Below are 21,644 nucleotides of genomic sequence, written 5' to 3'. Positions count from 1 at the left end.
TCTGTTAGCATGTCAGATAGTCATTTTCAAAGGCTCAAAATGTTCCTTGCTTCAGTGGGAATCAAGACTTTGAGTTCAGGGCAACCTGACTATAGCTAAACAAACAGATCTAATGCCAAGCAGAGCCTTCTCATAAAATCAGCATGGATATTCCAACACGCTCAGAAAGCGGCAAAAAACCTCCAGAGATATTTGGCTTCTCTGTTTTATGATGGTGCTGGTTGTTATTTTAGAGTTAGACCTAAGCTGTGAGGGAGTTTAATATAGGGTGTTTCTCACTGTCTCAGCTAAAACACACACACACGCATACACATACATACACACACAGACTCATTGTTTCTGAGATAGGGCAGAGGAGAGCTGCATGCACTAACATTTTGAGCCTGCCGCTAAAGCTGTGATCTTTCCTGTTGCCTGGTTTTCTTTCTGTCCTTTACAATGGAGCTGCTTGTGTTATGCTGCCGTTATCAGCGCTGGCCAGCATGTGTATGTGTGTGTAATAGGAGGGTGATGACAAGACTGCAGGTGTAGACTTATGACTTCTGTGCAGGTGGAGGAGAGAGACTTTCCCCTTAACTCACTTCAGCTCAAAGCACACTGAGATCACAGGAGTTCCTTCTCTTTACCCCTTTTTCTCTTTACTTCTCCTTTACTTCTCTCACCTCACTCTTTTCTTTCATTTTCTTTTCATTTGATCTTTTTATCTCATTGCCTTGTCTGCTTGTCTTGCCTGATTTCATCTCTCTTCTCCTCTTCTCTCTTCTCTCCATTCTTCTTGTCCTCTGATCTCCTTTGGTCTCATCTCATTATCACGTCATCTCTATATTTTCTTTTGTTCTCCTTTCATCTCATTGCCTTGTCTCAACTCATTTTGTTCGTTTTGTCTTGCCTCATTTCATCTTCTTTTCTTGTCTTCCTCTTTACTATCTTATATTTTTTATTTTCTTATCTCCTTTGGTCTTTATCTTTTTATTTTATTTGATCTCCTATCATCTCATTGCCTTGTCTCATCATATCTCTTTGAGGCTGTTTAGGTCGATCGGATCACGATTAGACGACGTTTAAGACAGGTGTCAAGAGTTTGATTCCAGAACGCAACAAATCCATTTTGACTAATTTCGGTAAAAAATGTGTTTTCTATACCAAGAAAGTGACAAGATCAAAACCACTATTTTCTGTTACAAACTTTCACATAGCATCTTTAGGTTAAAAACATACAAAATTCAAATCCATAATTTGATTTTCAAAGATTTATTATAAAAACAGATTTTTTCCTTTTATTATAAATCTATTAAAATCAATATAAAAATGTGCATTCATCTTTGTCATGTTATATTCATGTAGTTGACTAGTGGTATACACTTATGATGCCGTCGCTGACAGCGATCAGCTGTAAAATGTTTTGTTCCTGCTGATTGATTTTAAGTAAAATAATGGAAAGTTTTTCTTAAGATCCCCTGGGATCAATGTGTTAGCATGACAGAAGCTGTCGGGAGAACAAGAAACAGCCGACATTTTTGCATCTCCTGAGTGCCTCTCTCATAAATTATTTGATTTTGATGGCTTACGTTTTTTCCTTGTCACAGAAAATCACCACAGGTTTATCAATACCATCAAAAGTATTATTTTGTTTTTGTTTGTTTGTTGATCACAAAGTACAAAGTAGATGAGGAAAACTAGTATTCCGTGTTTATTCAACGTGCCGCCATTATTGTTTACAATGCGTGGAATGGTGCGCTGGGATTTGTTGAGCGGATTTATTGCATTCTGCAGAGAAGAAGGACTGGTGTTTATTGTGTTTTGGGAAAAAAGGAAGAAAAGATGACAGAATACCACGGCGGATGTTGGATTTTGCGTAAAATTAAGAATTTACTTTTTAATTCTGACCTGATACAATACTGATTATGGCGTTAACTTTTTTTTTTAATGGCATTTATCGCGTTTTGGAACCAAACTCTTCAAACAGTGTTTAAACCGTTTTGAACTCATTCACTTTTGGCCACATTCATAGGCAGTGTTGGTCAAGTTACTTGGAAATAGTAATTAGTTACTGATTACTTCCCTAAGAAAGTAATCCCGTTACTTTACTGATTACTTATTTTCAAAAGTAATTAGTTACTTTACTAGTTACTTTACTATTTACTTTTCAAAAACATGATGCATGACCTGAATGCTACAGTATAAAGCAACAGGGCTCGGTTGCATAAAGCACCTTAAGTGTAATTTTCCCTTAAATTCACCCTTGTGTTTCCCTTAAACTTTAGGGTGTTGCAAAAAAAAAACTTACGTTTTTTCTGTTGCATCTCCATGGCAACAATAGTATTTTATAACAACAAACCTGGGTCGCTGTCGTGAAACATTTAACGATTACCCTTACCTAAGAGAACCATTTAAGGGATTATACGTATGCAACACCCTTAAATTATTGTCTTACAAGTAGGTAAGGGGAATTTACCCCGTAAGTGTCATACTTAAGGGAAAAACTTTAGGTGCTTTATGCAACCGGGCCAAGACCTTTCAGCCTAATTCTATTCTTTCTGCATATTCCATCATCTAAAATTGAATCAAATGAAACATTCTCTGTTTTTACCTCTCAACACGCACTTATTTGTGGGCGTGATGGCGTCGTTTTTTTTAACGCTGCTAACAATATCTACAGTATATAGCCTACTGTTCATTTAACAATATTAAATTAACATTACTATACATCGTTTAAAAGGTCTACGGGTTTAGCATCAGTGTATGGTCTCTGTTTTGAGATACAGATGCTCTAGCATCATAAATGTAGTATTTTGTTACAGAAGCCCAGATGACAACATGCTGAATATAAACGGGACTTCTTACCTTGGTGTATAACGATCGCGAGTCGAATCCAGTCTGTTTCAGATGTGTGAATAACCCATGAAATCAGTATAATAGAATTCATCAAATGACCATTTTTGTTCACAAATGCGTATAATCCATGAAATATAGATATATAGTCTGTTGTTTACATTAGATTTTGCATGAACGTGTATGAGATGGAGCCGCAGTGGTCATGTCAGCTTGTCCACAAATGCGTATAATCCATGAAATACAGATATAAAGTCTGTTTACATCAGATTTCGCGTGAACGTGTATGAGATGGAACCGCAGCGGTCATGTCAGCTGGGGGTTCAGGGATTTTTTTCAGTAAGTTTCACATTCCTGTGCCGGCTTGCTAGGTGTTTGCTCAGATCTGAGGTGGATTTTTTTAGTGTGTATAAAAGTTTTATTCCCACACAGGGTGTACAGCGGACGCTGATGTTTTTGTCACCTTTAACTGGGTTAAACTCAAAGTGATGTCGGTACTTCCAAGCATTAAACACTGCATAGTCTTGCTCTCTTCCGCGCTCCATGTTGTCTTTTCACGTTCAACACTACACTGACTGACGGCGCGGCGCTCATACATCATTGTCACTCGACTCACATCACGACACGAGAGAGTCTCACGAAACAAAATCAAGATTAAAAAATAACGCAGTAATGCAGCCTGCTTACGGGGAAGTAACAGTAATCTAATTACTGTTTTTGCAATTGTAATCCCTTACTTTACTCGTTACTTGAAAAAAGTAATCGGATTACAGTAATGCGTTACTTCTAACGCATTACTGCCCATCACTGTTCATAGGTAGTCAAAAACGCATTTGACCGAATTGCTTTTGAAGTGCATGTGATCGAATGTGTTCGAGCAGCAACAAAACACTGCCTACTCTCTGCCTATTGATGTAATGTAATATACAATGTTTTATACAATGAGCACCCATGGTGTTCAGCGCGATTTTTAGGCTTTCATTGATAAAACTGAAGTGGCTGCTCTCCACCTCTATAATTTTTTTATTTTGCAAGCGTTTGAAAGTGAAACTCATTAAATCAATTGCTCTGAAATATCAAAGAAAGCTCTTACTAATATAAATAGGACTCTGACCTAATATTAGTTCGGGTCATTTTAAACCCGCTCATCATTTCTCCCGCTCGTGTTTAAACGACAGCAGAGGGACTCGCCCACAGACCACCCCCTCAGAAAATTTGGACGGAAGCGGTCGAAAGTGGACAATAGAGACGTGTTAAAATAGCAGGTGCAAACGTGAATGTGTCTCTGTTGTCCACTTGTGATCTGATTGACCAAAATGCATAATAATACCAGGTATAAACAGCTCCTTCTAGTCCTTCTTTTCTATTCTTTTCTCTTTCTCTATTTTTATTTTTCTTCATTTTCTTGTCATTTGATCTCTTTATCTCATTGCTTGTCTTTCTTCTCCTCCATTCTCCTCTGCGCTTTTCTGTTTTCTTGTCTTCTCCTTTGTTCTCATCCGCCATCATGTAATCTATTTATTTTAGTTTTTTCTTTTCTTTTTTTCTCCTTTCATCTCACTGCCTTGTCTCCTCTCATCATTCCCTTCTTGTCTTGCCTCATTTCATCCTCTTCTTCTCCTGTCTTCTTTTCTACTATCTTCTACTTTCTTGTTTTCTTATCTCCTTTGGTCTCATCTCTTAATTTTTTATCTCCTTTCATCTCACTGCCTTGTCTCATCTCATCTTGTCTCTTCTGGCTTCGGTCATGTCTCATTTACTCTCTTTCTCTTTTCTATTCTCTTCTCCTTTAATCTCCTTCTGTCTCACCTATACTCATTTTATTGTCCCTCTTTTTGCTTAATTTCTTCTGTCTCATCTTCTTCACTTCTTCTTCATGTCTTTTCTTGTCTTATGCCATTTTTTCTCACCATTTCTCCCCCACACTGTCTTGCTTCTCTTCTCAAATTAAAACTTTTTTAAAGCGCTGCATTTTATTCAGTTCATCTCATGAAATCATGTCAAATGACTGTTTTTCCAAGACTTTATTGTGAAATCTTTTCTACTCCATGTTTGATGTTCGATTCAAAACAATGGGCAATAAAGAACAAACATCATCCATTAAATATCCGGTCTACAGCAGAATACTAAATATTTCGTAGAGCTCTTTCAGCTTCTGCTTGTTTTGTATTTGTTTATCTGCTGCCGTGCAATATATTTGCTTATTTATGCATACACGGCATGTATGCGTTCTCTGCAGATCTTTAGACTAAAGGTCTGTAATGCAACATAGTTTCCTATTGATTCACAGACCGGCTGGAATATAGCAACGGAGGTAAGAATGTTAAAGAGAAAGCGTTCATTTTTATCTGCCAAACTAACATATTTGCAGAGGTGACTGTAGAGTCATATCGCTGAAGGGCAGGAGTACTCGGAGCAGTCATACGGACAGCACAAAGAAAAAACCCATCCTACTGCATCTATCATTGCTTTTTTGCCAGATCACATCATCCAAGAAGTTTTTGCCGGCTGTAAATGAGTTTTTCTGGTTGCCGGGGAAACCAAATCAAGTTTAACTTAGATGTGGCGTACAGGAATACGTTCAACACCGATCGTGTGCATTCGAAGGCCTCAGAGAGATGCTTTACAACTCATATCGCCGTCATGATTGAATGAAAACATTGAGCAGCGCCTGTCATCCTGCTTAGCACTTTTGGAAGGGAATTCTTCTCCCGCCCATCGCACAGCATGAATTGGACCCTCCGGATCCTAGAGAAGGTTTCTCGCTTTGCTTTCTTGTTTTGTTTGGTGTAATGAGATAGTAAGTTGAATTCACACACCAGTGAGCGCACAAAACAAATAATCGTACCATACTTTCATGTCGGCGGAGTTTAGATGGTTATGATGTCGTTTAAGTTATTTACAGTCGCAATCAGATCGTCCGTTATTTCACAAGTATTAAACAAGGCGCTTTGAAGGCCTGCCAGGCTAGTTGTTTTGATGGTGGGGATTTGAAAGGAAAGCCGTGCCAAAAGCGGAGCCAGCGGTCTGAGCGTCAAAGACATAATGGGAAGGGGGTGGGCGGAGAGGGGATGCGTGCGGGAAATAAACAGAAAAGATGGTCGAGGGGAGTTGAACTTCAAAAGGTCATTGGATATTCCTCTGCTGCTCTGTGGGCCCGGTGTGGGTGTGATACCTGCGGTGTAACATTTCCCTCTCTGTTCCAAACACACTCGACTTTCTTTGCCGAGGTCATGACCTTTCCATCAATCGTAGTGCGGTTGACCTACGGGGGGCTCTTTCGCTCTTGCCTCTCGCGCCCTGCTGGCATGCTGACTGATCTTATGTCCCTCTCCTCTACAGCCCCGAACGAGCCGCTGCTGTGTAAGTTTGCAGACGGGGGACAGAAGAAGCGGCAGAGCCAGAGCAAGTACCCTCAAAATGGCCGACTGTGGTCGCGGGAAGGAGAGAGTGGTGAAGGTTTACAGCATAACCTATGGACTTACTGTATTCCAGCCCGGTTTCCTTCTTGCCCTTTTACACCCTTTCTCTAGATGAAAGTGTAAATGTTACATTTCTTGAAGCAGGAAATAAATGCCATTTCATGTTGGAGAAATCGTAGTGGTTTAGTTCTCGCTTCAACACGGTCACAATTCACACTTTACTGACACATATCTCTACATTGTAAAAAATTTGCTGTAATTTTGCCGCTGGTTGCCAGTAACTTACTGTAGAAGATAAAGTCTGAAAATGTTTCATGTTCTTTTAACTTTGAACAAACTGTTGCCAGTAAATAACATAAATGTAAAATCTACAGTAAGTTACTGGCAGCTAGTTGCCAGTAATACCCATTAATACTGTAATTTCTACAGAATTTTTTTTACAGTGTAATACATTTTTCTGTAATATACAGAACATATAGGGATGGATCAAAAATTATAAACAGAAACAATAAATTTAAATCTTAATAATACCCAAAGTTGGTGCATTGTTATAGACAACTCCAAAATAAAATTTGCACCTTTTCAATATTTATTTGTGTCTTGTCAACGTGTTGGCTGTCTGAGCTGTATAAAAGACAAATTGTCAAGCATGCACAATAACAGAGTTTTATTTAAGTTTTATTTTTAAAATCAAGCATAATATATTGGGTGATTCTCACGAAATCCAGATTTAGAAGGTGTCCAGCATCAGAATTTTTAAAAAGCCCTTGAAGCCATTTTTTTGCACATATAAGATTAAGGTCTGAACTTACTATAAAGGATTTAAAAAAATATTTCCTTATAGAATTATTTACATTTTTTAGATTATCATTATCAAACATTTTTATTACCGCAACATGATATTACATTAAATATATGAATTTACAACTCATGTTTCGTTAATGAGAACTAAAAAGTTGTCTAGGTACTATGACAAACAAAAATTTCAACTTTTTATCTGGAGAGAAAAAATAAGAACTGCTTACCTGGTAGCCATCTTGAGTGTCACCGTCAATTACGTCCCTTCCAACTATTTTTTTAAATGTTAGTTCATTGAAGGCTTAAACAATGATTGAGAATTGTTGCGGAGGATGAGAAAATTGGTCTTGGACATATTTATATTCCTTATTATTGTCTCTACATTTACTAATGATCACCAAATAGCACATGTTTCTTTACTGTAAATGTTTATAGTATAACATCCACTGAAGCTTTTTAATTTTTTAATTATAAATATTTACATGTCAAAGACCCAAATCTTGTCATGGACACGTTGCGGTAATGAAAATTTTCCCCTTAAATGTGGAAAAAACTAGTTTGTATGATGTCATTTGAAATCATGTACAAAATAATACATAAAGAGATGTTTGTAACTGTATGCTTCTTATTTTGATACTCTTACTTTGCATTTACTTTTTTTATGAAAATGTTTCAATGCACCTCATAAGTCTAATTTCGCGAGAATCACCCTGTTGTTAATAAAGCATTTAACTATTAACAAAGTTTAATTCAGTTACCTATGTACTTTATTTTTACGTTATTATATATATATATATATATATATATAGACAAAGCCTCCTTTGATTGACAGGGTCATTTGGCCATGGTTAAGTTCACGATCTATCCCACAAGCCCTTTAATCTCTCCTCTCCTGTTTTTACTACCAAAAGCGAGTCTTGTTCGTTGATGTGAAAATGGCAGCAAGGTGAAAAACTGGCGTTTTCTGGGCAGTCCCAGCTGCTGGCATGACGCAGTGGTTCGGGGAAGCGTGCCCAGATACCGACCAGACCGTGAACGCCCATTATGAGTAGCTGGCAGCCGCCTTAACTTTGGCTGCACTTTCTCATGAAGGCGTCTATTTTTTCGTGATGGATTTTAATACGCAGGCTCAGGGGTTCATATTAAGCGGAGAGAGAGAGCCTCAAACGCAGGTTAGGTCGATGGTTTTCCCACCAGTCTCCAAGGGTTCTCCCCTGCCGAGGAGAACTTGGCATCGGACAAGCTGCAGTATATGAGCGTTGTTTATCTGCTCCAGACCAATACGGGTCTAAGCGGCCAGCTTTCCCCCTTATTCACTTAGCTGGCGTGGCTCTGTCAACATGAGCTATGCTTTCTGCTGCCTTGTAAATACCAAATAACTTTGTGCCGTATCGAACCCGAGCCCGTCTGGTATTACAGCTCAGTGCTCAGAGGTAATAGATCCACAGCTACAAGTCCAGACTATGCGCTTTTAAAGATATAAAGAGCCGTCGGCTGGCCCCTATTAGATGACCCTGTTCTATTGCCGGCATTACTCAATAGACTTTATAGGACGCTTGCTTCGCGAAACGATCTTTCACTCTTTGTTCTGTCTGTCTTGTGTTTCAGAGTGGCATGACACTGACCTATGACCCCACTGCAATGCAAAATGGGTAAGAGTTGTTTGCTTTTTGTATCATTATCCTTCTGGAAAGACCAGCTTGTACAATTTATTTTCTGGTCCAAGCTGGTTTATGTTGGCTGGTTAAGGATTGTTCACCCAAAAATGAAAGTTCTGTCATTGTTTGATCACCCCCAAACCTGTGTAAATTCAAACACAAAAGAAGATATTTTGAACATTGTTTGAAGCACCATTGGCTTCCATAGCATTTTTATCCTACTATGGAAGTCAATGGTGCTTCTGCTTAATTCTTGATTACAAATATCTTTCTTTTATTCTACTTTATTTATTTATTACTATCATTTATCAAAATATCTTTTCCTTATTCATCACAATACTTCCATACTATTTGTTTCCCTACTATGGAAGTCAATGGTTACAAGCAGCTGTGTGCTTACCATCATTTATTAAAATATCTTCTTTGTGTTCATCAGAATAAAATAAATTCGTACAGGTTTAGAATAACATGAGGATGAGTAAATAATGACATAGTTTTCATTTTTGGGTGAACTATCCCTTTAAGAAACCTGGTAGATACTTTTGATGAACAGCAGTGAAACTTACACTGGAAAAATGATTCATTTAATTTACTAAATTTAAATGTAATATTTCAGCTTTTGTTTCATATTGGTCTTCACTGAAAAAAAATTTTTTTATTTAATTTACTCAATTTTTAAGGTAAGTGGTCACAATAAATTTATTTATGCTACATTGTTTTGTTGCTCTTATTTTTTTTTTTAAACGTAGCTTAAATAAATTGATTGCGACCACTTACCTTAAAAATTGAGTAAATTGAATGAATATTTTTTTTTCAGTGATGACCAATATGAAACTAAAGCCGAAATAAAGAAATTATACACTTCCCAATGTTTCATGAATATCTTCACGTGTTTCTGTAGCTTAATTGGTACATGGTTGCATTAGCACCGCAAATGTCACGAGTTTGATTCCAAGCGGACATAGATACTAATAAAAATGTATACCCTGAATGCATTGTAAGTCACCTTAGATAAAAATTTAGAAAAAATATGCTTTTACAGTCATTTCCCAGTATGCACTGCAAAATGTCCATATTTGTTAATTTATCAGAGAAGGTAGAAACACAAAGGTCAGAAATGCTACAGACTTCCTCTTAGCAAAGATTAAAATGCAGTCTATAAATAAATAAATGTCTATATTTCTGTCCATTTTATACGAGAGTATCACCTGACACCTGTCCAGTATTCCCATATGCATGTTTACTGAACACAAAAATTGCTTTGGATAAAACCGTCTGCCAGAAGCATAAATGTAAATATAATGTAATGTATATCTTTAGCTTTTCTTCTCTCCCTTTGGGATGAGATTCAGTCTTCTAGTGTGAATTTTGACACTTCACTTTTTTTGAAAATATGCTCATTTTCCAGCTCCCCTAGAGTTAAATATTTGATTTTTAACGTTTTGGAATCCATTCAGCCGATCTTCGGGTCTGGCGGTACCACTTTTAGCATAGCTTAGCATAATCCATTGAATCTGATTAGACCATTAGAATTGCGCTAAAAAATAACCAAAGAGTTTAAATTAAAAGTTGAGATTTTCTAGGCAGATATGGCTAGGAACTATACTCTCATTCTGGCGTAATAATCAAGGATTTGAATGCCGTAACATGGCTGCAGGAGGCGCAATGATATTACGCAGCAGCCAAAATAGTCCCCTTAGTATCTTTCAATAGCAGAGGACTATTTTCAGGTGCTGCATAATATCATTACGCCTCCTGTAGCCATTATACAGCAGCAAAGTTCTTGAATAGCTGAATGGATTCCAAAACGGTAAGAATCAAATGAACTGGAAAATGTGCATTTTTAAAAAAAGTGGAGTGTCTCTTTAAAGGTTGTTACAGGGTAAAGTAAAGCAAATAATGCATCCTCACACTAGCGTTTATAGTCTTAACACGGTAAGAAATAAGGAATTGTACAGATATGTCACGCCCAGTCGCACGCTCAGGTACTGCCATGTCCCATCTGCATTATAGTAGCACTGTAGGGTGTAAGTGTTTTATCAGGTGTTGGGTGCTGGGCTCAGGGAAATAAAACCCTCTCTGTCAGTCCGTTCCTGCGGACGAAGTGTCCAGCTCTGCGTGTGATCCGGCCCTCTGGGGAACAAAGTCGCCACCTCTGCTGCACACTTTCGCACCCTCTGCACTTCTGACTCAGCACTTCTTGTCTTCCAGAATGGGAGACTGACAATAAGAATGCAATGGGGAATAGAAAGCAAGATTGTGAATTTTAAATAATAGAGCCGGCTAGAATGTGCTGAGAAGGGGAAATGCTTTATGTGCTTTACTTGTAATTTTCATCACTATATTATTAGCAAATCTATTGGGGAGAATTTACTAAACACTTTTGTGGGTGGTACTTTGTGGGTGGAAAAATTATGTCTAATTCAGCAAGCACCTGCAATCTGCGACCAGTTGCATAAACTACTTATGGCGCTTTTCCATTGCATTTACCCCACGGTTTGGTTTGGGTCAGCTTACTTTTGGGGGCTTTTCCATTAGGTGCAGTACGTAGTCCCCGATACTTTTTTTAGTACCACCTCGGTCAGGGGTTCCAAGCAACCTGAGCTGATACCAAAACGTGATGCGAAAACACTGTAGGAGGTCACTGATTGGTCTGAGAGAATCGTCACTATCAGTGTCATCACTATAATGTAAAAGATTAGCTTTTACCTTCATGCTAGCTTGCGCTGTCTCGAGTAAACCTGTTGTCATCTGTGCTCTGCTATAAGTTCCCAAACTCCCTTTTAGCGATGACAAACAACCACAGGTTGAGAATCAGGAACACCATAACAGTTTTTTTCCAGATTTGCAGTTTGTGGCGGCACATTTGCGATACGCACGCCTGCATATTTAAATGCAACTTAAATGAGACTCAGCGGAGCGCGTCGACTGACGCCACGGGTGTTTGTACAGAAACTGTCATGTGAGACAGAGGTAGTGATAAACGCGATGTGCAAAGATCTATTTGTGGTGGTCAATTTAAATTTTTTTGCGAACTAAGAAATAAATAAATGTATGGGAATGTACAACGACGCTCTCATTTGTATGATGTCACAGCAGTAGGCAGCGCAAATATAACGACACACCTATAATCCCTCCTACTCTGAAGTGTTACTAAACTCAATGGAAAAGCAAACCACACCAAAGTGAGGTGAGCTGACCCGACCCAAACCAAACCGTGGGGTACTATGCAATGGAAAAGCACTATAAGACTACCAGTGCATATAGTGTACAACATTACTCAAGTAAAACAGCACAGACAACCAAGTAGAAAAAAATCGACAATACCAGCTCACGTAGTACAGTAATAAATTTTCTCCAGAGCTTATAATTCAGTCCTCTTAATTGTTTAACCTGTGCCATCTCAATGGCAGCTGGCGGCAGCTAATAGCCTGCATAAATAACAGCATAGCTGGCGTGTAAAGAAACACTTCAACCACATTTCACGTTTTAACCCTGCTATTGTGTTACATCCTTTCCGGACATGCGACACGCTGCTCTCACTCAGGTCGTCTTGCGCGAGTCTGACAGCTCTCGGGGAGCGTTAGCTCTCTGGGGCAGACAGTGTTTCGTTCCCCACGCTCCATTTCTCAGCTTCCAGACAAGCCAATCAATACAACCTAGCAATGGCGCTTGCGGATGAAATATGTCCGCCCTAGGTACACAGTGATAAATAAGTCCTGCCCGAAAGCTGTAGCTATTGGAAAACACTGTTGCTTGGCTAAAACAGAGGGGGGGTAAACATTCGCAACTAAGCCTAAATGCATGTGAATATACACATAAACAGAAATATGATATAGGTACTGTATGTAATTTCATCATTACCACATGCAAAAATGCAATCAGTTCCACTTGGTTTGTCTCTTACTGTGTTCAGCACACATGCAAGTGGATATTATTATTGTTTATACTTTGTAGGGAATTGATCGAATATTTATTTTGCACAAAGTGAAACAGATGAATACTTGCAGGGAGACTGACAGATGATGTATATGTGTTTTTTGTATCTTATAGATTCTATTCCTCACCGTACAGCATCTCCACAAACCGCATGATCGCCCAGACGTCAATCACTCCATTCATAGCAGCCTCTCCCGTCTCCACATATCAGGTAAGATCAAAGACTAAACACACCATTCACAAATCACATATTTGTTTTCTGCATTTGTATATTTTTAGTGTGTTTATATGCCATTTTCCGCAAAACTTTATATACATATACAGTACTTTGCAAAAGTCTTATGCTACGTACACACCAAACGTGGGGCATCGCGTTACTCGCTCTAGATTACTCGCAGGATTTAATTTCGTGTCATGCTAATTTTTCACTTGAATGTTTTCAACTTGGATGAAGAAGCGTTTGAGGCGAATAGCGCATTATTTTTTCACGACAAACGCGCCACCCATATCGCGTCATTCGCACCGCCCCACGCGAGAACGCGTCTGATCGCGTCTTTGCATTGACTTTGTATGTAATCTACTTGCGCAAATTGTTGAACTCGCGTCTGGTGTGAATGTACAGTTAGGCCACCATGCCACAATTAGATTTGTTGTTTTTGCAATGTTATAGTGATCATATATAATTATTTCTCAGTCTCAAGTTTTTTTGATTTCACTCATTGTTTTCAATCTTTAACATGACCTTGCTCAGTCAGTATTAAAAATATTAATGTTATAAGTTCACAGAACGTAATATACACAATCTTTTAAACAACACATGGCATGTTTTCCCACTTTTCTCCATGTGTTAGGAAAGCTCTGTTCTTCCGCCCCACAGACAAAGTGAGCAAACAATGACGACGAGCATCCTTAATTGATTTAGCTTAAGCTAAACTAAACAAAACATTACTGAGCTTAGAGAATAGCTAAGCCTTTTAGATCCTGCACCTCTTGTCCTCACGAGAACCTTGTACTCATGCAAACATACACACACACATGCAAACAAATATATATCAATATATACAACCACCCACGGTGACCGGACCGGCGCTAGACCTATAGTCTGCTTTCCTAGCGAACGTTTATCATGATAAATTTCAAACGCAAGGGAGGTTATCTCTTAATCAAATTTCACAATAACATGTGCAAAGCACGCCTCTGGCCGGTGAATTAATTTTAAATTGCCAACTGCACTGAAGCCACCAAAGTGAGTTCAAATCCGAGTCGACACGAAATCAATACGTTCTCCTCTAGAACTTCCAAGGTATAGAACAAGAACCGCTTTTCTCTCTGGCGAAAGGACAGGAAAGGGAGAAAGAAATCGAGAAAGAGTGAGATGGAGGGCATGAATCTTTTAGCGGTTGGAGAGACAGACAAGGTGTGTGCTTACACACATCTTACTGGACTTAGTGTGTTTAGAGAGAGAGAGAGAGACGCCTGAGGCAGATCACAGTGATGAACAAATCCCAGAGGCTTTTCTTCCTAGAACAACATAAAAAGACACAGAATATAAATTTAGACACCTGCAACTGCTCCAGCTCACTTTCACAATGAGTCAAAGAAACCTAAATGTACTTTTAGAAACAAAGGTTCCAAAAATGGTCTGTGTTGAGCTCCATGGGTCCATGAAAAACCTTTCACATCCGCAGAAGCTTTGAAAATTTTTATGTAGTGGAAAAAGGTCGAAAAGACTATAAAACCATACAAAAGAAATAATTGTTTCAAGAACCTCTGACATAAAATGTTCTTTGAAAAGCCAAAAATCATTCTTCTGTGGCATCGTGGCTTACAACCTTTTTTTAAGAGTTTTTGAGAGTTTAGAGCTAGTATATCTCACCAAGTATATTTCGCTCATGCAAATGTGTTTGAGATGCATAATTTGCATGAATACCACTGAGAGGTGAGTTGAGAGATCCCAGGTGCAGTTTTATTAACCACAAAATCACTAAACATGGCATGACTTGAAAACTACACCAAAGAGCAGATGATTTAAACAAAGCTTGACAAAAGACAATAGGAAACACTGGGGTATATACTGCATATACTGACTAATCAAGGGTAACAAGATACAGCTGGAGACAGTTGTGTCCGAAAAAGCTCCCTATACCCTTAAATAATGCACTATTTGAGGGGACAGCTATATGTAGTGGTGTCTGAAATTATAGGCCCTGTCCCAAATAGCACACTCCGGACTTGTGGACTTCCTCAAGGCCCGGGTATACTTTTTTTCCGCGTCCGCGTCCGGCTCGCGCGCGCACGCGTCCGCGCAGCTTTCCGAGTATAGTCCCCGCGGCTACACGCGGATGGCCGCGTTCGACACTATACGCAATTCAAATGATTTCTTATTCAAATTATTAGTCTAACAGGCTGTCAGGGCAGCACTGATTTGGCGACATTTACAGTACATTAAAACATTAGGATAGGTGAAGAAAAGTAACTGATCCACCATTGCAAACACAGTTTAGAACAAACAATAAGACAACAAAGAACAGGAATCAAACAAACATGATCCAGGGCTTTCTGTTCATGGAAGAAGTAAAAGTTAAAGAAGAAAAACGATAGTGTGTGTGCGAATGCTGTCTATTTCCTTTGTATAATTGTTTATAGTGGAGTGCCCTGTCTAAATATGTTCACGCGCATGCGCTGTCGTACGCGGACTGTACGCGCACTGTCCGCGCGGTCTCAAATTTTGGGCTGCACGCGGACGGTCCGCGCGGCCGGCCGCGGGCCCTCTTGATGACGAAAATGACGGCATGCGGACGGCGCGCATACGCGGACGTCCCTAGTATACTTTCGGCTTCAGAGTCCACACTTTGATGACATCATGTAGTGCAGACTTTAAGGATCCTTGGCGCAAGTCCACGAGGGCACACCGAAGTCATATTTGCTCAAGTATGCTCATCATGGCCCCCTTTGCACCCTTGATGCGGTCTGCTGCAGACTGCATTCAAGAGTGCAAAGGGGGCGCTGATGAGCACACTTCGGAGTGTAAAAATTACAGATGGGACACCATACAGACTTGTAGACTAAGCGGGCCCGCGCAATTTAAGGGCACGAGACCGAAAGTCCACATGAAGTATGCCATTTGGGACAGGGCCTAAGCCAGCATGCGCAATTTAAGGCTGAAGACCGCATCAAGGGTGCAAAGGGGGCGCTAATGAGCACCCTTCGGAGTGTAAAAATTACAGATGGGACACCCTACGGACTCGTAGACTAAGCCAGCACATGCAATTTAAGGCCGAAGACTGCATCAAGGGTGCTAGGGGGGCGCTGATGAGCACACTTCGGAGTGTACAAATTACAGATGGGACACCCTACGGACTCGTAGACTAAGCCATCATGCGCAATTTAAGGACGAAGACCGCATCAAGGGTGCAAAGGGGGCGCTGATGAGCACACTTCGGAGTGTAAAAATTACAGATGGGACACCCTACGGACTCGTAGACTAAGCCAGCACATGCAATTTAAGGCCGAAGACTGCATCAAGGGTGCTAGGGGGGCGCTGATGAGCACACTTCGGAGTGTAAAAATTACAGATGGGACACCCTACGGACTCGTAGACTAAGCCATCATGCGCAATTTAAGGACGAAGACCGCATCAAGGGTGCAAAGGGGGCGCTGATGAGCATACTTCGGTGTGTAAAAATTACAGATGGGATACCCTACGGACTCGTAGACTAAGCCAACACGCGCAATTTAAGGACGAAGACTGCATCAAGGGTGCAAAGGGGGCACTGATGAGCATACTTCGGTGTGTAAAAATTACAGATGGGATACCCTACGGAATCGTAGACTAAGCCAACACGCGCAATTTAAGGCCGAAGACTGCATCAAGGGTGCAAAGGGGGCACTGATGAGCATACTTCGGTGTGTAAAAATTACAGATGGGATACCCTACGGACTCGTAGACTAAGCCAACACACGCAATTTAAGGACGAAGACTGCATCAAGGGTGCAAAGGGGGCACTGATGAGCATACTTCGGTGTGTAAAAATTACAGATGGGATACCCTACGGACTCGTAGACTAAGCCAACACGTGCAATTTAAGGACGAAGACTGCATCAAGGGTGCAAAGGGGGCACTGATGAGCATACTTCGGTGTGTAAAAATTACAGATGGGATACCCTACGGACACGAAGACTAAGCCAGCACGCGCAATTTAAGGATGAAGACCGCATCAAGGGTGCAAAGGGGGCGCTGATGAGCATACTTTGGAGTGAAAAAATTACATATGGGACACCCTATGGACTCGCAGACTAAACCAGCACATGCAATTTAAGGCCGAAGATCGCATCAAGGGTGCAAAGGGGGCACTGATGAGCACACTTAGGAGTGTAAAGATTACAGATGGGACACCCTGCGGACTCATAGACTAAGCCAGTATGCACAATTTAAGGCTGAAAACATAATCAAGGGTGCAAAGGGGGCGCTGATGAGCACACTTCGGAGTGTAAAAATTACAGATGGGACACCCTACGGACTCGTAGACTAAGCCAGCACACGCAATTTAAGCCTGGAGACTGCATCAAGGGTGTAAAGGGGGCGCTGATGAGCACACTTGGGAGTGTAAAGATTACAGATGGGACACCCTATGGACTCGCAGACTAAGCCAGCACGTGCAATTTAAGGCCGAAGACTGCATCAGGGGTGCAAAGGGGGCGCTGATGAGCACACTTCGGAGTGTAAAAATTACAGATGGGACACCCTACGGACTCATAGACTAAGCCAGCGCGCAATTTAAGGCCACAAGACCAAAAGTCTACATGAAGTGCGCTATTTGGGACAGGGCCATAGTGGATAATATCAAATGCACTAATTCGATCCCATAATGCACCACAATAGTGAGTGTACAACCAATGTACACTGAACGGCTAGCCGCTACCCCTTCACTTTGAGGTGTGTGCCGAAGAAACGCTTATGCCCCGCAGTGTCCGAATTCACTTACTCGTTTTCATTTACTTTATTAAGTGGACTATAGATGGTGTCAGCAGCAACAACAAACGGCTTTTGTGGACTAAACGCAACTTCCTGTAGACTTTCACATAGAATCAATAATAACAATGTCTATTTACAGTAGTAAAAAGAGGGAAACAAATGACAAATGAATTTAGTGTGCAGTACTTGATGGACATTTGAGCGGGAGGGGGCGTAGTCAGGAGTGATGATGTAACTGCGCGCCAAGGTCGAAGTGCTGCAAACGAAGTGCTCTTCCGCCATACAATATAGATAATTTTTTATCTGCTTAAAAATCGCCACGTTTTATTTTGTGCCACCATACTTACTCGTGTAACTACTCATATAACAGTCTTTAAATAGGGAAAACATGGATGTGTTTGGTGGCTTCTAAATTCATCCCTGTTTGGATCCTAAGGAATAAATGGGGCTAGGCTAAATGCTAACACATTCACGACGTGCCGTGCAACGATTAAGTGCACGCATTGAAAAAAGATAGGTATGTATTAATTCATCTAAATTGAGGTAATAACATAGTAAAATATTGAAAAACAGTGGTGTTTTCCTTTAAGGATGAGTGTCTGTATATGCTTTTTATAGTCTAAAGAACGCTTTTCCACTACAAAGAATCTGTTGTGAAACAGAAAGGTTCTTCAGATGTTAAAGGTTCATTATAAAACCATACAGCTAAAAATGGTTCCCCTACAGAATTGTGTATCACATTCGTTTTAAAAAGTGTAGTAGTGTCTAACTACACAAAAAAATCTATTTAAAATACAGTAAAAGTAAATAAAATTAACATATTAACTAGCCTCAGGTTCACCTACCGTAAATCCACATTCTCAGACGGAAGTACCCGCACAAACAATACACAAGCATATTGTGTCTTAAATGGGACAATAGTTGAAGTGTCTGCATTTTTGTTGAGAATTAAAATGACGGCGAGATGAAAGCAAAGATTTTTGGGGTCCACATCGGCCTCAGATGATGAAATTGCTGCGGCAGCACTGTAATTAGAAGGCAATATCGCTGTCTGTAGAATTCCTATCCCTGTGTAATTATCACACTGTATTACTCGCCCCTGCCTCGGATCTACTGTGGGAATCTGGGCTTCGAGGCAGCGGGGGGAGGCGTAGGAGGGGGGTAAGGAGTGAAATTAAGAAATGCTGGTTTCCGCCCACAGGTCCAGAGTACGTCGTGGATGCCTCACCAACAGTATGTTATGCAACCTACGGTAAGTGCTGCTCAGGAGGTGCTCATTAATCTTGGTGTGTGTGTGTACGTGTGCGTGCGCATTTGTGTCAGGAATGTATCGTGTTGAAGGAAACAGATAGGATTGAGAGGAATGAGGAGAGGTGAGTGATTGAGTTTATCTGTGTGAAAGAGAACATCAACAGGAAAAGAAAACCGTTTTCCGGATTGCGCCCTCTTGTGGCAGCGCAAGTAGGTGCAGGAGCAGTGAGAGGTCAGAGACAGGGTGTGTGTGTGTTTTTAAAGGAATATTACATACAAGGACGAACATTTTTATTCATCCTTGTCATCACGATGCAATGTTAGTTTCTTTTGTGAACATAAATAAAAGCCAAATGATAAAAGCTATATGAAAGCATCATTAAAGTAGCAAAATGATTTATTTTTTATTTTTGGGTGAACTGTCCCTTTAAGAGCAGAAGAATCCAGTGCAGTCCCTGTTTCTCCTGCCTCTAGTCAGTTTGCAGTCTGGATCAGATAAATAGATCCCTTGTCTGAGCCCCATCGACACAACCTTGTCAGCCTGAAGAGATTGTCTACTGTTTCTCCATCTTACTCTGCAAATACACACACAAACAAAGCTCACAAACTACCCCTCCTTATATATCCTTACCTGTTTTGTATTAAAAAGGTAAGCCGTGACCAAACTCTGGAGGTCTGCCCACTGTCTCTCACCTGAATTTGGTTTTGTTGTAAGCCAAGGGTCTGCATTCCACCTTGGAAATGAACAAAGGTAGTCTGGGATGAGGGCTTTTTTTTGGCGGAGGCTGAAAAAGGCTTCGGTCAGCTGTTTCAAGATCCGCAGCAGGCAGACGGAGGCAAATGCAGGGATTCATCCCATCCTTCTCAAGGATTGAGGGGAGAGACAACAGATTAAGGAAGAAGTGGCAGATGTCTGTCTGACTAGATAATACTATTCCAGATTGTGTGTGTGTAATGGGATGGGAGGTTTGATAATGATGATTACGTTGGGTAAATGTGTTTGTAACCAAACCCTCATATCTAATTATCTGGCAACCCGTCAAATACGACCTCAGCTGCCTGGAAGAGAGAGAGAGTGAGAGGGAAAGAGAGAGACCATCTAAAAGGAAGTGGGAGTTTGTGAACTGATCTCTAATTTGAAATTCCTGGAAGAAAAACAAAAACCTCGAGAAATCGTGTTTTTCTTTCTCTTTGTGGATGCTGCAAAGAAAGAAAGCAATTAAAAGTGGCTGAGAAAAGGGAAGCATTGTTATGAGAGAATGCTGCTGCATTCGGCACCTTGTTACCGTGGAGACACGTGACCATAGCGACCGGAGTCGACGATGAGGGTTTAAGCAGATCAGCAGACAATGGGAGCACTTTCTCTCTCCGCACTGCAGTGTGTGTGCGTGTGTTTCAGTACATCACTGCCTTATGTGCACCTGCTGTTGTAACCTGCTGATTAAGTTAGTCATACAGATGAGTTTTGCTTTACTAACCAAATCAGATAAGCTTTGTATTTGTGCGTATGTGGGTGTATACGCCAGATATAACACACACACCTTTGTTTATCTTAGGACACAGATGAAAAAAATTATAATTAATATTATTATGTCATGTTTTATGCTAGTCAATTCCTCTTTGCTTGTGGGTAACCTAAACATGTCAGGAGAATTTAAGTTGTAATTTTCAAGTTGTGGTGCCCGCATGAAAAAATACTGTAGTATACTTTAATATTTACTATAATAAACTGCAGTAAATGGTATAGTAATTAATATACTTTGTTATTGTATTCTGCAGTATTAACTAGAGTAATTTGATTACCTGTTGTGTACAGTGAGTCCTGTAGTATACTTCAGTATTTAGTATAGTAAAATATAACATACTATAGTATGTTTTACTTATTACTAACCTTTGTTAATGTATTCTGTAGTATTAACTAGAGTTATTTGATTACCTTTTGTACAGTAAGTACTGTAGTATACTTTAGTATTTAGTATAGTAAAATGTAGCATACTATATTATACTTATTACTAACTTTTGTTAATGTATTCTGTAGTATTAACTATAGAGTAATTTCATTACCTGTTGTACATTTTAAGTACTGTAGTATACTTCAGTATTTAGTATAGTAAAATGTAGCATACTATAGTATATTTTACTTATTACTAACCTTTGATAATGTATTCTGCATTATTAACTAGAGTAATTTGATTACCTGTTGTACAAGTAGTACTCTAGGATACTTCACTATTTAGTATAGTAAAATGTAGCATACTATATTATACGTATCACTCATTTTTGATAATGTATTCTGTAGTATTAACTAGAGTAATTTGTTTAACTGTTGTAAATACTGTAGTGTACTTTAGTGTGTTTAATATTGTAAACTGTAGTATAATTTAGTATAATTACTGTAGCTTCTAATCTTTGTTTATGTATTCTGTAGTATTAACTAGAGTAATTTGTTTAACTGTTGTAAATACTGTAGTGTACTTTAGTGTGTTTAATATTGTAAACTGTAGTATACTTTAATATAATTACTGTAGCTACTAATCTTTGTTTATGTATTCTGTAGTATTAACTAGAGTAATTTGTTTAACTGTTGTAAATACTGTAGTGTACTTTAGTGTGTTTGATATTGTAAACTGTAGTATACTTTAGTATAATTACTGTAGCTACTAATCTTTGTTTATGTATTCTGTAGTATTAACTAGAGTAATTTATTTAACTGTTGTAAATACTGTAGTGTACTTTAGTGTGTTTAATATTGTAAACTGTAGTATAATT

The 21,644-nt window shown here is 39.6% G+C and overlaps 1 protein-coding gene and 1 long non-coding RNA gene across 8 annotated transcripts in view; one reads left to right on the top strand and one right to left on the bottom strand.

Moving 5' to 3' along the window:
* Positions 1 to 21,644, top strand: part of rbms3 (RNA binding motif, single stranded interacting protein) — a 291,895-nt gene that overhangs the window by 250,338 nt on the left and 19,913 nt on the right. For 5 of the 7 annotated variants that reach the window (XM_073872380.1, XM_073872379.1, XM_073872374.1 and 2 more), the window contains exons 7-10: positions 6,175 to 6,286; positions 8,666 to 8,704; positions 12,764 to 12,860; positions 18,826 to 18,876. In XM_073872380.1, coding sequence (XP_073728481.1) covers positions 6,175 to 6,286; positions 8,666 to 8,704; positions 12,764 to 12,860; positions 18,826 to 18,876 — 299 coding nt within the window. The remainder of the gene's footprint in view (positions 1 to 6,174; positions 6,287 to 8,665; positions 8,705 to 12,763; positions 12,861 to 18,825; positions 18,877 to 21,644) is intronic. The other 2 variants (XM_073872375.1, XM_073872381.1) reach the window with 1 other exon arrangement.
* On the bottom strand, positions 19,256 to 19,809 carry LOC141367287 (uncharacterized). The gene is made up of 2 exons (XR_012371607.1): positions 19,569 to 19,809; positions 19,256 to 19,450 (listed from the first exon to the last, which is right to left on the bottom strand). It is a non-coding gene; the product is annotated as an uncharacterized lncRNA (long non-coding RNA).

This window comes from Misgurnus anguillicaudatus, chromosome 10 (assembly GCF_027580225.2).
Source record: "Misgurnus anguillicaudatus chromosome 10, ASM2758022v2, whole genome shotgun sequence".
In the NCBI taxonomy this organism is placed as follows: Eukaryota; Metazoa; Chordata; class Actinopteri; order Cypriniformes; family Cobitidae; genus Misgurnus; species Misgurnus anguillicaudatus.
Note: the sequence above shows the minus strand (reverse complement) of the source record. Positions and strands in the feature narration are given on the sequence as shown.